This window comes from Lissotriton helveticus, chromosome 6, assembly GCF_964261635.1.
Source record: "Lissotriton helveticus chromosome 6, aLisHel1.1, whole genome shotgun sequence".
NCBI lineage: Eukaryota > Metazoa > Chordata > Amphibia > Caudata > Salamandridae > Lissotriton > Lissotriton helveticus.
In genome coordinates this window covers 81,621,101-81,635,512 of record NC_136067.1, presented here as the reverse complement: position 1 = coordinate 81,635,512, position 14,412 = coordinate 81,621,101, and the positions used below count along the sequence as shown (strand labels likewise).

The following is a 14,412-nucleotide window of genomic DNA, read 5'->3' as shown; positions in this document are numbered from 1 at the left end:
TCCAATCTACCCCATCCAATCTGCCCCACCCTAACCCAGTCTACCCCACACCACTATATCAAACTCCACTCCACCCAACTCTTATCTATCTCACTCCTCTCTACCCCACCTCTCTCCAAACTAACCTACCATAATCCACCCAATATATCCCACTCAAACCTACCCCTCACCACTCTACCCTAATCTTCCCCACTCCAATCTAAACCAGTATATATCACTCCAGTCTAATCTGATCTACCCCACTCCACTTCAGTGCACTCCACTCCACCCAAATCTACCCTGATTCATTCGACCCCCCATTCCAATCTAGCCCAATCTACACAACTGTCTACCCCACTCTACCTGGCTCCACCCTACTCTACCAAACCTCAACCCGCACTCCCCCAATATACCACACTAAGCTCAATTCAATTTCAATTTTATTGTTCCAGTTAATTAAAGCCATAACAATGTTACCATTAGAGGTAATATAACATTGTTATCATAAGAATAACACTATCTGCTGACTGAAGTGTTTAAAGTGTGCATGTGCTTAGTAAAACTTAATTGTTTTCAAATTGTCTTTATACTGTATCATATGGTAAAAGTTCATGACAAGATTAAACCAGTTGGGCAATTAGAGGAACGATTAGGTCCGCTAAGCTAAAAACATCTGTTAAAATCAGTTACAGGATTGGTTGGTTCAAGTAAGTTAAACCTGTGTCTATTAAGATCAATACCCATTTAAAAATACGACCTTAAAAGGAAGTGTATTAACACTAACCGACCATGTGCGATGTTCTTTATAAAAGGCACTTTGCCTCGACACATAGGCAGGTCCGCCTTTCACTACTGACTGACCATCAAGACTGACTGACCTCAGCTCATGTCCATCGTTGAGTTATTGATGTTCGCTTAACTGGGCAAGAGGGAGGCTGCCATCAGAATTTTCTGCTGGATTGAGAGTCGCTATTATTGCTCCACTCAACTCCAATCTACTTCCACTCCAAACTACCCCAATTCACCCTCACTTCATTCCCTTCTACTCTACTATAATCCACCCCACTTCAGTCTACCCCAGTTCACCCCACCCCACTCTTCCCCAGTCCACCGCAATCTACCCTATCTATCCCACTCCAATCTACCTCAGTCTTCACCTATTCAGTCTGTCCCACTCTAAACTAGCATACTAATCTATTCATTTCCCCCACTCCAATCTACCCAACTCCTGTACTCCAATCTATCCCCCTCCACCCCAGGACTATCTACCCCACTCCACCCAACTCCAGTCTACCCCGCTCCACTCGGGGGAAGTTGAGAGGGAATAGGTGCTAACACACGAGATGGAGCCCCCTCTCCCCACCCCTGCCTAAATGAAAGTGTGATTCAAGTGTTTGGTTACTTTTGAAAAATAAGGTAGTTTTTAGAGTTCTGTTACTTGGAATAACTAACTTTGCTATGAATCAACAGCTAAACTAAATGGGAAAGGCCCAATAATTGGTAGCCTGAGTTGCTCTCCGTAAAAACAACAAATTGTACACAAGAAACATAATTTGAAATAAGAAAAATAAAAGCACTGGCACACCATGGTGACCTGCTGAAAGAAAAACATTGTTGTATATAATTGTGATTTTCAAGAATAATTTTGCGTTCTGACATTTCTGTGTGGATTTCCATGTATTTGTGTTTTCCATTCCCTTATGCGTTGTATTAATTTGTGATTTTCTTCCTTTCTCAGTTGTTCGCAATAGTTGAGCAGAACAAGGTAGGTAAATCCTGGATTCTACCTTAGTGCTTGTTCAGTATGACTTTTTTTCCACTGTGTTTAAAATAATGTTTTCATTATAATTTTGTTAGGAGACTTGATTTGGTTTTTTAAATAAAAGAGGAGGCTTTTTTCCATGTAACTATCAACAGTAGTATGTGTGTTGCCGATTAAAGTTGTAAATTAACAACCAGATGTGACTTATTTGGTATTGTAATTGCATTTCTATACTTCTTCATACTTCTGAGGTGCCAAACCGCTTTTTCTTATAGTAACAATGGGACCTGGATATAGATCTATATATATAGGTATATATATAGATATATAGATATATATATAGATATATAGATATATAGGTGCCACAAATATAGGCTGGTTTAGAGACCTTAAGGCTACCCTAATTGCTTTTGGGCATGGAGACCTGTGGTTCTCCCCCGAGTCAGCCAAATTCCCATCTAAAAAGGATATTAAACAGTGTTATTGGGAATGGGTGACATTCAACAGGCATTCAAAAATGTGCTCGAGTAGCCTTACTGCTCTGTTCACTATTTATAAGGACATACCCAAGTTGGAAAGGTATTGGGATATTATAACAAAGCCCATGGACCGCAAATTATTCTTTCAATTTAGAACTGGTTCACTTCCGCTTGGGGATTTCACCAAAAAGTGGGGAGCTGATAGGACGGGGCATTGTCCTAACTGCCAAGGTATTATTGAAAGCATGAATCACTTTTTGTATGTGTGTCCACTTTATTCTGCCCCCAGAGCCAAATGGCTTAGGCCGGTATGTAGAAACCTAGGTACCAGCTCGGCTGGTGAAGCAAGTAGAATGTTAAAGACCAATCAGGACCCTTTAATTGTTGTGGGGGTTGCTAAATTTCTGGGGTGGGCCTGGGTGCTTAGAATCAGGTTTATTAAAAGCAATCCTACGGGGAACTAAAAGATGTGATTGTTTTAAAACTAGTCCCAGTATTTTGCCGATACGTGTATATATTTGAGCGCTACTGTAAATCTGTAAATATGTAACAAGAAGCCGATTAGCTTGGCATTGATTTAATACTTGTCTTAACTGTTTTTATATGTATAAATTGTATTTTATGTCTTTTATGATGAACTAATCGAATAAAGACTTCTTGAAATGAAAAAAATGATATATAGATATATAGATATAGAGCTCCGGAGTCCGTGCCCATGGGTGGAAGAATTTAATGCTCATGATGCGGATTGCCTGTAAAAAATGCATCTTTTCTGATGACAACAACATAGCAACAGATTACCACTATGATCTTAGAAGCAACCCAGAAACTTTATATCTATCCCGAATGACTGTATCCCCCAAGAAGGACCTGAGCTGATGAAAACATCGGCCACAGTACTAGCATAGTACTGCATCTTGAAAACCAATACCATATTTGAGTCTGCACCATCCTGTCTCTCAGGTGACCAAAGTTCATATTTAGTCATTGCTGCGACATTTCAATGCAAAACACGCAATCCAGACCATCCTACCTCTACTTCACCTGATTGAGATTAAAGCCATATTGATATTTTGGGCCAAAGAGGAAATTCTGTGGCAACAGTGTGTTCGAGGCATGTGGGCTGCTGAATTCATATCTGTGCATAGATCGCCACCTAGTGTTGGGTCTGGATGATTGCACATTGTTGTCCTGGAAGAGTCTTCGAAGTATCACGAGATAGGTGGCTCCTCCCCTGGACTACAGTGCGCATGGGCATCCTCTCCATCCTCAGATTGTTTTTTTCCGCCATTGGGTTCGGATGTACTTTTCTTTACTCAAGTTCGGAAACTTTTTTCTAAAGGCCTTCGGGGTCGTCGGTATTGTTATTTCGATCGGTGCCGAGTACTTGGTCCAGTTCTTTTCGAGCAGGACGTCGAAGAGAGCAGCGTGGCCTTTTCGACACCAGAGGCCCGATCGTCGATGGAACGGAGCCCGTTCAAACGATGCCCCCTTTGTAATTCTAAATACCCACACATCGATGTACACCCGGTGTGCAACAAGTATCTATCTCCGGAGCACAATGAGGCCAACTGCCTAGCTTGTGCCAAATTCAGATCGAAGAAGACGCTTCAACTTCGGCGCGCAGCGAGACATACGATGGCGAAGCCAGCGCCCGACCCGGTGAATATCTTCGATGAAGACGACAATGAGGTCGTTGAGACTGAGGATCCAGAACAGCAGTCTGATCCCGGTTCGGAGCATGACTCCAACTATTATGAAGACGAGGAAGGAGGCGTCGAGAATGAAAACGTCGTCGAGGTAAGGGACGACGCATCGGCCATCGGAGCCGTCGATGACGACTCGAGCGATGAACCAGGCCCAACAGTGAGTATGGGGCCCGATAAGGACACGGAAAGACTTCCAAGGGCTCAGGTCAAGGCATCGCCAACAGGCCTTAGCCAAGATCATAACGAACATTCTATAGCCCCGCGTCTCAGCCCGGCTAAGAATATACCACACGAGCCATCGGTCGAACGTTACCAGTCACTGGTTAAATCGAAACCGAAAGCCATGCAGTCGAAAACAAAACCGAAACTGCTGGAGACAGTCTTCGGATCGAAGAGTTCGGATTCTTCGGGTTCGACAAAGAAAAAGGGTGTCGACAACCCTGCGGGGTCACAAGTAAAGTGTGTCGACCCGAAGACCGGTACGCTGAAGTCCATATCTAAGGTCAGGCACGTCGAGCGGACGAGGTCGACAGACAGCGACACAAACAAGGGACTCGAGTCTCAGAAGGTTCTCGATCCGAAGCAACAAGTCGACAGGCCACAGTTCGTCAAAGGCCTCGAGCCGAAGTCCAAAACTGGCTCGAAGGACCACGTTGAGTCGAGGCAAAAGACAGCGCCTCCAACAAAACAGGCGCCTAAGTCAACGCAAGGCCAAAAACGCATTGGTGAAAAGACAGTCAGTCGAACCGATGACGACGCCAGCCCAGAAGAAGGTCAGTCAGTCGACAAATACTATGCCACCGATAAAATACTAGTGTCATGCTCAGGAGACATGCTTGGTTACGCATCTCTGGGTTCAAACCTGAGATTCAAACCACATTATTAAATCAGCCTGTGAACCCTGATTATTTATTTGGTCCTGATGTGGACACAATATTAGAGAAGACTAAAAAGGACACTGAGACGGCCAAGTCTATGGGTGCCTTGCAGTCACAACAGTTCAGAGGAGGCTCCTTTCGTCGCTCCAGTAACAGAGGAGCAGTACGAGGCCAGGCATCCCAGCAGACTCCATACAATAAAGGGAGCACGCAGACCACCTATAATAAAAACAATAGAGGTGGATACCGTGGCAACAGCAACAAGGACAGAGGACGAGGGAATAACAAAAGAGCCTCCGCCAATACTAAACAGTGACGCCTTGTCACTGCCCCCAGACCATGTAACACCGGTCGGGGGACGATTACAACAGTTCCTGCCAGTCTGGGAAAGCATTACCACAGACAGGTGGGTGAGACAACTTATCCAGTTCAGCTATTGTCTAGAGCTAACCTCCACTCCGCCCAACATACCCCCAAGACACCGTCCTATGTCCGTAGTGCACCCTAAGGCAGGGTGCACTACATCTTAGGTGTGGACATATCGGCTTGAGCAGGTATGTCCCTAAATCTATTTAATTCTAATTTTAGTATTGTATGTGCCAGGGAAGCCATAGAGAATATATTGGTTGGAAACTCGACAACTCCTCTTAATAAACCCACACTAACGCCAGTATTGGATTTATTAAAACATGTACCCAGAGGGCACCTCAGAGGTTCTCCCCGAAAACCTACCATCCCTGGTGTGGTCTTTAATGGTGGTCTATGCCACCACCATACATGTTTCTGGACCCCTGGGTCAAGAGCCTTCGCTCTCTGATGCCATAAACAAAGCCTATCCTGGGCGTTGGTGCCCCTCCCTGCCCCTGACAAGCAACGTGTGTGAGAAGGAAGCTTCAGAGACCTTGCCGCTCTTGTAATGCAACCCCAACCTATGCTGCTAGCAGGAGGTTGCCCCCGGTTTAAACCCCCAATTTTGACGGGAAAAATACGTGAGAATAGGATGTGTGCCCTCTTCGCCAACTCCAACCCTCAGGTGCTGGAAACAAAGTGAATCACATTTTTCAGTGCCCACCATCTTGAAGATGGTGGGACCTATACCACAGGACTAGACCTATGCCCCCTCCCACAGGAGGGTGGCATACTAGATACCCCAGGTAAGGCATCCATTGGTTCCTACCTGTCACTCCCCTGTAACACTCCTAAATTTAGTATTTAGGTAGCACTCTGAGCCGGCCAGTGACTGACTATTCAGCAGCCCTGAGGGCCTGTTTCCTGCCTTTCGCCCTTGCTATGAAAGTAGACTCGTCCTGCAGGCCTAGCGACCTCCAAAGCCATGGGGAGGGCTGCCTGCCTTCAATAAAGATCATGATCTACAGTGGACAGTTGACCTGTTCAGAATAAATCAACTTTAAATAACAAAGAACTCTGCCTTGAGGAACTGCGAAACCGGCCACCATACCCACCCCTGCACCCTGCGCCCATGACCTGAGTCAAAGTGGCCCTACAGTCCTGCGAAGGTTCCCCAGCAGTTCTGAGCAAGAGTCTACCATGGGTTCACCCCTGCCTGATTCTTCCTCGATGCCTGCAGCCTCTGCACGACAACCCCCAACAAACTCGACCAGTTCTGTAGGCTGTTCCAGACGCTAAAGGACAGCCCTGCACCTGGAGACCTTGGGGAGCTTGACCAACTGTGTCCCTACGTCCCCTAGTTTCAGAACCCACCTGTGGGTGTTCTTTGTTCAGACTCCTGGCCAGCGCCTGCTGCAGCTTTTCAAAGCTGATCTCCCCCATTGATTTGCATTGGGCACCCAACCACCCCTGTACCACTGAGGGAGTACGTTTGGTGCTGCCGTGTGGCCCCGTTTGCTTACCTCAGCTCCCGGAGCTCGTCCTCTGACATCGCTTTACTCACCTGTGAGCAGCGCATCTCCAGTCACCCTCAGTCTTCATAGGTTAACATTAGACGCCAACTCCAAATGTGACTTAAGCACCCGGCTGCCCCTCTGCCGCTGCAGTCTTGGTGCGAACTTGAACCTTGCCTGATGTTGACCGCAGACCCCAAAGACTAGGGTGCAGATTTATAACCCCTGGTGACACTTTTATTCCGCCATTGCATCACATTTGTGACGCAGCAGCGTCGTAAACAATACGCCACGTTACAACACATTTACAACGTGACGCATCTTGGGAGATGTGCCACGTTGTAAAGACCTGCGTCACATTATCCCTGCGTCCGGTATAATGTATGCAGGGTGGGCGTTCTACGCAAGAAAGTGACGCAGTGAAATCTACAAGATTTCACTGATTCACTTTTACAACACCATTGCATCAAAACCTTTTGCTTGAATGCTTTAGGCGTAAGGAGTGATTCAGCACAATAAGTATAGGCCGCACCTGAGCATTGCTGGAGTTGCATCGCGCTTGTGACACGACTTCAGCAATGTGCTACCTTTACGCCGACAGATGTCAAACATCTGTCAATCCTTACGCCACGGTGCGCTGCGTTGTATATGCGATGCATCCATGGTGGCGCAAGGGTTTTATTACCTGACGCATCTCTGCTAATATGCAGAGATCCGTCCGTTCTAGTAAATCTGCCCCTGAATTCGTAAGTCATGTACTTGTGGAATTTTAGTTTGTGAACTGAACATCATCTGCGCCATCTTGCCCATTCCTCAGACTCACGTATGAACATACACGACAGCCATATTAGGTACCAAGGTCTCCCTGTTCACGATCGATCATCAGCGCACTTCCCTGACCCTGCAAGCATCCCCCATGCACCCTGGCTGCCCCCGCTCTCACATGCACAAGTCATGAACCCCCCCCTTCCGCATGACTCTGTCTCTGGGAATCACACCCCGCGCCTGACCAACACCTCCTTTTCTTTCATGAATACCCCTCTTTTGATAAACCCTTCCTCTACTCTCGATTGTCCACACCGATCCTTCCTTTCATGAATATCTCTCCTTTGATGACCCCTTCCTCTGAGCCCGATTGTCTGCACGGACCGCTGGTCATCCCTTAGCCTGAGGATACAGTTTATTGCCCACTACTGTATGCACTCTCCCCTCTTCAAAGGAGCTACTATTGATCATGACCTCCCCACCCCCTGAGATTCGATCAGGCGCACACATTCCAAAGGAATCGGCGGAACACTCAGCTGCGTGATAGCCCCCTCCTATTGTATGGGGGGTGAGGACCTCTACTGTAGCCACGTGTTGGAATGAGCCGGAACTGGGGGGTACCGGGGATGTCTTTTTTCCATTACTTCACAATGTCTTTATTGTAATAAAGAGCGGTCACATGTCGTAAACCAGTGTATAAAAGGCCAGGCCTCAGAGAGGCTGCTAGAGAGCACCTCGAGACGATACCTTGTTGTCCGATCTGATGTGTTCTGCTCCGTTGGAATAAAACTTGTTTCCTGTCTTCCTATCTCCAGCGCCTGCCTCTTTATTTGATAAACTTCGTATGGTATTAGAGGCGTTTAACGCCGGGCAAAATTACTTAAGAAACATCGACTAAATCGCCTGACCATTTTTCTGATTTTCCTCAATTGGCGTCCCAAACGTGGGGCCCATCAGCGACACGTGGATCCAGTGGGAGAGGTCCCGACTACAGAGTGAACTACTGCAACGATCGGGAGAGCTCCTGTCCGATAGACCCTCGTCTGACAGCCGATCATCCGAACTTCACTGGTTCCGAGCAGACCTCTCCCGAGTGATCTACGGTCCTGACTGGGAACCATCAGGAGTGCCGCGGTAGCAACAGAGAGTAGAGGACGATCGGGCGCTGGAAGCGGAAGACGAGAAACTGTCCATGCGGTCCGGGTAAGGTCGTGACACACGACGAATTGCGAATTAATTGATTGTTTGATTGATTGAAATACTAGTATTTGCTTTGTCGCTCTTTGAGATATTCGCTGCCTGCAAACGGGGAGGAATAGGAATATTCTATCTCCCTTTGCGGATAGTGAAGGGTAGGTAACGCGGACTTTTGTCCCCCATTGTAATCTGCCGTACCTATTTTTCTCCCCACTGATTGATTGTCCGAACATAGATTGTTTGGAGTATAGTTCTTTTGAGGTTCCCTGCTTGCAAATAACGTAGAATAGCAATATTCTGTCTAGTCTTTGCAAATAGTGAAAGATAGGTAGTGCGGACCTTTGTCCCCCGTTGTAATCTGTCATGCCTGTCTTCTCCCCACTGATTGGTAGTTGGTACAACCCGGACCGCTTATTAGAGATGAACCATCCAGCTCCATTGGAAGGCACCCCTAATAAGGACATGTTCACTAAGCAAGGACTAGTCGCTATAGCTTATAGTAAGTTATGGCATAAATATACAAAAAAGGACCCCGAAAGTCAGTGGCCACTGATAGGTTCCTTTGATGATCATAAAATAAAAACGTTAGAAGCAGCTGTTAGAACAAATAAGGCAACGCCCACCATGCTCGATAGTATCGGCATGTGGCGCAAAGAAGCAGAGCAACGAAGGAAAAGAGAAGAAGCAAAAATAGGGAAAGAGTTACGAAAGGTAGCCCACCTGGCCGCTAAGGAACTAGATGAAGAAATAAGAAGGAGAGAGGAAGTTAGACAAACGCAAGAATCAGGGTCGGCAGGCCAATGCCCTGTTAGGACCCCCTCTACGCTCTACCCGGAGATGCCCTCCAAACAACGGGCAAACGACGAGTTACTGCTAGGTCCTCCGATTATCTACATGCCCCCTCCTTATGCCCCCTGCCAGCCTCTAGCACAGCACCTACCAGTTCTGAGTGCGGGCGAGGGTGACCCTAGCGCTAGTGCCCCGGCTCTTACGGCCTTCGCACCGGCCACATTGGTAACAACATCAGATGAACTCGAGATTAGCAAGCAGCCAACAGCCAGACCAAATAGGTTGAGCAAAGACGAGCGGGATGGGATAGACAAGATAGCAAAGACACTGGTAGAACGGAAGGAGAGCGAAGAATATACGATGGATATGCACAATTCACATGCCGGTAGCCACAGACGGCATTTCATTTTACGGTTCAGCTACCACACCCTGAACGCATATGAGGATAGGTATCAAAATAAGGGTCCTGCTAAGCTGACGGCTCTATATAGAAAGGTCGATGTTGGAGATGGGACTGAGTGCGATGTGACGGACCTCTTCATGCAAACGCTTGAAGTCTTCCGCCACCTCACGGAACAGAAACCAGAGGTTAAGATCACAGTCCCTGAAACGGCTGAGTCCCCATTAGAAGTAGCTAACACTATGATGCCTATCAGAGAAGCCGCCCCCTACTGGGTTCCCCCAAGAGGTCAGGGAACAAACGACGATATCAACCACGCAGATGCAAAAGGGAGGGTTGTGTACAATTGGGTTTACCAACCATGGGATCGACAAGATATTTTAACCTTTAGGCAAACCCTGCCTGATTTAAGGAAGAACCCAACAGCATTTTACACCGAATTAGGCACAGCCTTGGGTTCAACGATAATGACTCTAGCAGACATTGATTTGTTTTTCGGGTTATGTCTGCCGGCTGACGTGTGGAAGCAAATTCGGAAAGCCGATCACACAGATCTGTTCGGACATACCTGGAATCAACTCAGTGAGCTAGATAGACGACGAGAGCCCGGAAGGAAACCGATAAAAGACATACTGGAACTTCCGGACAAAATAGTTCAGAAGCTAAAAACCTTGATCCCAGAGAAAAAGGTAGATTGGTCAATAGTCACGGCTTGCCGTCAGAAACCCCAGGAAGACGTATCAGAATACTTCTCCTGATTTGAAACGGTGTTCTCCGACTAAACTACGTAAAGGGTCTGTCACGAGAGGTTTCCCAAAAGTTACAAACGAGCGAGAGTAGTTGAGGGGCCTCCAAACCCGCCGCTATCCTCCAAATGGCTCAGTACTACGAACACCAAAAGAATGAGAATGATAGGGCAATCGAGAGAAAGAAGAAAGACTTGAAAGAAAGGGTGATGATAGCCCAGATACAAGGGGTGGCAGTCGGGAAAGAACTACACAGGGGGAGCTACCAATCAATCGCCCCTAGAAATCCACCCCCAAAGGACCGCACACCCACTCCCTACTCTGGACGTAGGGACATAGAAGATAATCAGTGTGCATTTTGCAAAGGATTCGGGCATTGGAAGTCTCAATGTCCGGTTCTTCTGGAACTAATTAAAAATAAAGAAACGAGGGACATGACGAATGGCCCCAGGACTAGAGGGCAGGGGCGGGGGTACACAAACGACACCAACAGCGACAGACCAGGAAGATGGAACACATTTGACCGTCCCCGACAGAACCAGTACCAACTATCTGACAGTGAGAACACTCCCGACTTCACATAGGACTGCCAGGGGCAAGGGAGGGATCCAGTCGAGCTCTGTGTTGACCAGCAAGGTCCTTACGTCACCGCTAAGGTCCTGGGTACAAAGTCTCCATTCTTGGTAGACACTGGAGCGACACGTAGTGTATTATCAAAGCGACTGATTCCAAGGGCACCCTTGTCTGGCTCACACATTACATCGATAGGTTTCGATGGAACGCCCTCCACTAATCCCCTGTCTGTACCTATCTCCTTTGACCTAGGAAACAACCCCACTGACACAACATTTCTGCTCTCTTCCAACTCCCCTGACGCCATTATGGGTATTGATTTACTAAAACATTTCCGAGCTACTATTAGGTGTTCCCCAGATGGAGTCCGAGTCATCCTGTACGACAACCCGAGCATGTCCAGATCCCGCCCCGCACGACATATGTACTCTATAACTGATGCTGACCCATCCTTGCTCGACACCCTACCCCTGTACCTATGGGCCAGAAACGACTCGGATGTAGGACGAATGATGATCGACCCTGTGCACATAACTGTCCGACCAGACGCAATACTCCCGAAACTCCCACAGTACCGGATATCGCCCGAAGGCGAGAAGGCATTGGTAGCGATTATTCAGTCCCTGGTAGATGCAGGAGTGGTAGAGGAAGTGGTTAGTAATGTCTGCAACAGCCCTATCCTACCCATTGTTAAGAAGCAAGGTGAGGGAGATGAGAAAGCGTACCGCTTCATCATCGACCTGCGAGAAGTCAACAAAGTGGTGGTGCCACAGTACCCCGTAGTCTCAGACATCACCACCATTCTGACCCTCATCCCGTCCACTGCCACCACCTTCACCGTTATTGATCTCAAGAATGCATTTTTCTCTATCCCCATCCATCCAGACAGCCGTTATCTCTTCGGCTTCACCTTAAAAAACCGTTCGTACCGATTTTGTAGAGCTCCCCAGGGCTACACTGAAAGTCCCAGCATTTACAGCCAGGCCCTCAAAAGACAGCTGGACGCCGTCCAGCTACCAGATGGAGTGGTGTTGATCCAATATGTCGATGATATCCTTTTGGCGGCCGACACCACTCCACTTGCAATCACGGCCACTATCCAACTCTTGCACTTTCTTGCGGAGAATGGCCACAAAGTCTCCAAAAAGAAACTGCAGTACTGCCAGCCTCAAGTGACATACCTAGGCCATCTCCTGTCCAAAGAAGGGAGGAAACTTACGCCCGACCAAATCCAAACCATCCTAGACACCCCCATCCCAAAAACACAGAAGCAAGTCCGTTCATTGGTGGGCCTTACCTCTTTTTGCCGACAATGGTTACCAAATTTCAGTCTCATTATAAAGCCCCTACTTTCCCTGTTGGCCAAAGATGTTCCCTTCCCACTCCCTTGGACCCCCGAATGCCAAGCGTCCTTTAAGGAGTTGCGGGATGCCCTTTGCTCGGCACCAGTCCTAGGAACACCAGATTACTCCAAGCCCTTCTCCCTCTTCACTCACGAAAGGGAGGGATGTGCGTTGTCTGTTCTAACTCAGCCCATCGGCTCCAAACAACGCCCTTGTGCCTACTTCTCTGCCACTCTTGACCCAGTCGCCAGAGCTTTACCTGCCTGCCTTCGAGCAGTAGCCGCCGCTGCTGTCTCTATCCGTCAGAGTGAGGGAATTGTACTTTCGAACTCTCTTACGGTGTTAGTACCCCACGCAGTTGACACCCTTTTGAACCAGACCAAGACTCAGCACCTGACTAGTGCACGACTGACGGGGTACGAATTGACTCTACTTGCACCCCACATCACTCTGAAGAGATGCACAACTTTGAATCCTGCTACACTGTTGCCCTTGCCTGAAAATGACCCCGATGTGCCCCCTATACACGACTGTGTGACCCTCACGGATGAACAGACCAGGAGTAGAATTGACCTCCGAGACATTGCTTTTACAGACCCTGATGGAGAACTATGGGTAGACGGCTCTTGTATCAAACTCCCAGACGGCACCACTTCAGCTGCCTATGCGGTGACGACAGCCCGAACAGTAGTTGAAACAGCCCGCATCACGCAACGATCCGCACAGGCGGCAGAGCTAATTGCCCTCACACGAGCATGTATCATAGCAGCAGGAACCACGGCGAACATTTACACGGACAGCCAGTATGCCTTCGGGGTGGTTCATCATTTTGGGCTCTTGTGGAGGGAAAGGGGATTCCTGACGTCCCACGGCACGCCCATCCTTCACGGAGATCTAGTCTCCGCCCTGATTGAAGCAGTTCTCCTCCCCAAACGATTAGCAGTGATCAAATGCCAGGCACACAAGAAGGTGACGGACTTAGTTGGACAGGGAAACGCACTGGCCGACATCACTGCCCGAACCACAGCTGAGAATAGGACGACGACACGCATATATGTGACCAGGTCACAAGCAGAAAAATGGACTGACGCTAGGGAAACGATTAGGGACATCCAGTCGGCCAGCACACCTCACGAACTAACTGAGTGGGCACGGGTGGGTCTAAAGGACGATGAAGGCTGCTGGCGGACAAAAGACACGAACAAATGGTTGCTGCCTGACTCATACTTGATTCCCATACTGACTATGGCACACTCCCCTGCACACATAGGTTCTGCCCCCATGATTGAACTCATTTCCAAAGTCTGGCACAACAACAAAATCCCCGACTCAGCCAAACGCCTGGTCCAGCAGTGCCTTATCTGCCTACAACACAACCCCGAGAAAGGAACTGTGGTACCCCGGGGAGGGTTTGGGATCCCCGACCACCCCTTTGAGGTCCTCCAGATGGATTACATCCAGCTGGAGAGATGCCAAGGCTTGAAGTATGTATTAGTCATTGTATGCGCCTTCAGCAAATGGGTGGAAGCCTATCCAACCCGTGATAACACTGCCATGACTACTGCCAAAGTACTACTGAAAGAGTTTTTCCCTCGCTACGGCCTTTGTCGAATTTTATGGAGCGACAATGGCCCCCACTTCATAGCTGAAGTTATCCAACTAATCTTGAAGGGGCTGGGGGTAAAGCAGAGGTTCCATGCGGTCTTCCACCCCCAATCCGCTGGCCTAGTTGAGCGACACAATGCTACACTGAAACTGAAACTGTCAAAAATAGTGGCCACCACAGGACTTAAGTGGCCAGATGCCCTCCCACTGGCATTGCTATCGATGCGCTCCGCTCCCACTAAGCACCACTTGACTACGAGGTTGTGTTTGGGCGACCAATGAACCTCTGGACTGCCCCCAAAGCAACCTCCATTCACGACGTCCC

General features: G+C 48.2%; 1 protein-coding gene across 2 annotated transcripts in view; it reads left to right on the top strand.

Moving 5' to 3' along the window:
- LOC144762250 (exportin-5-like) overlaps positions 1-14,412 on the top strand; it is a 1,106,737-nt gene that overhangs the window by 556,405 nt on the left and 535,920 nt on the right. For both annotated transcript variants that reach the window (XM_078647393.1, XM_078647392.1), the window contains exon 15: positions 1,718-1,744. In XM_078647393.1, coding sequence (XP_078503519.1) covers positions 1,718-1,744 — 27 coding nt within the window. The remainder of the gene's footprint in view (positions 1-1,717; positions 1,745-14,412) is intronic.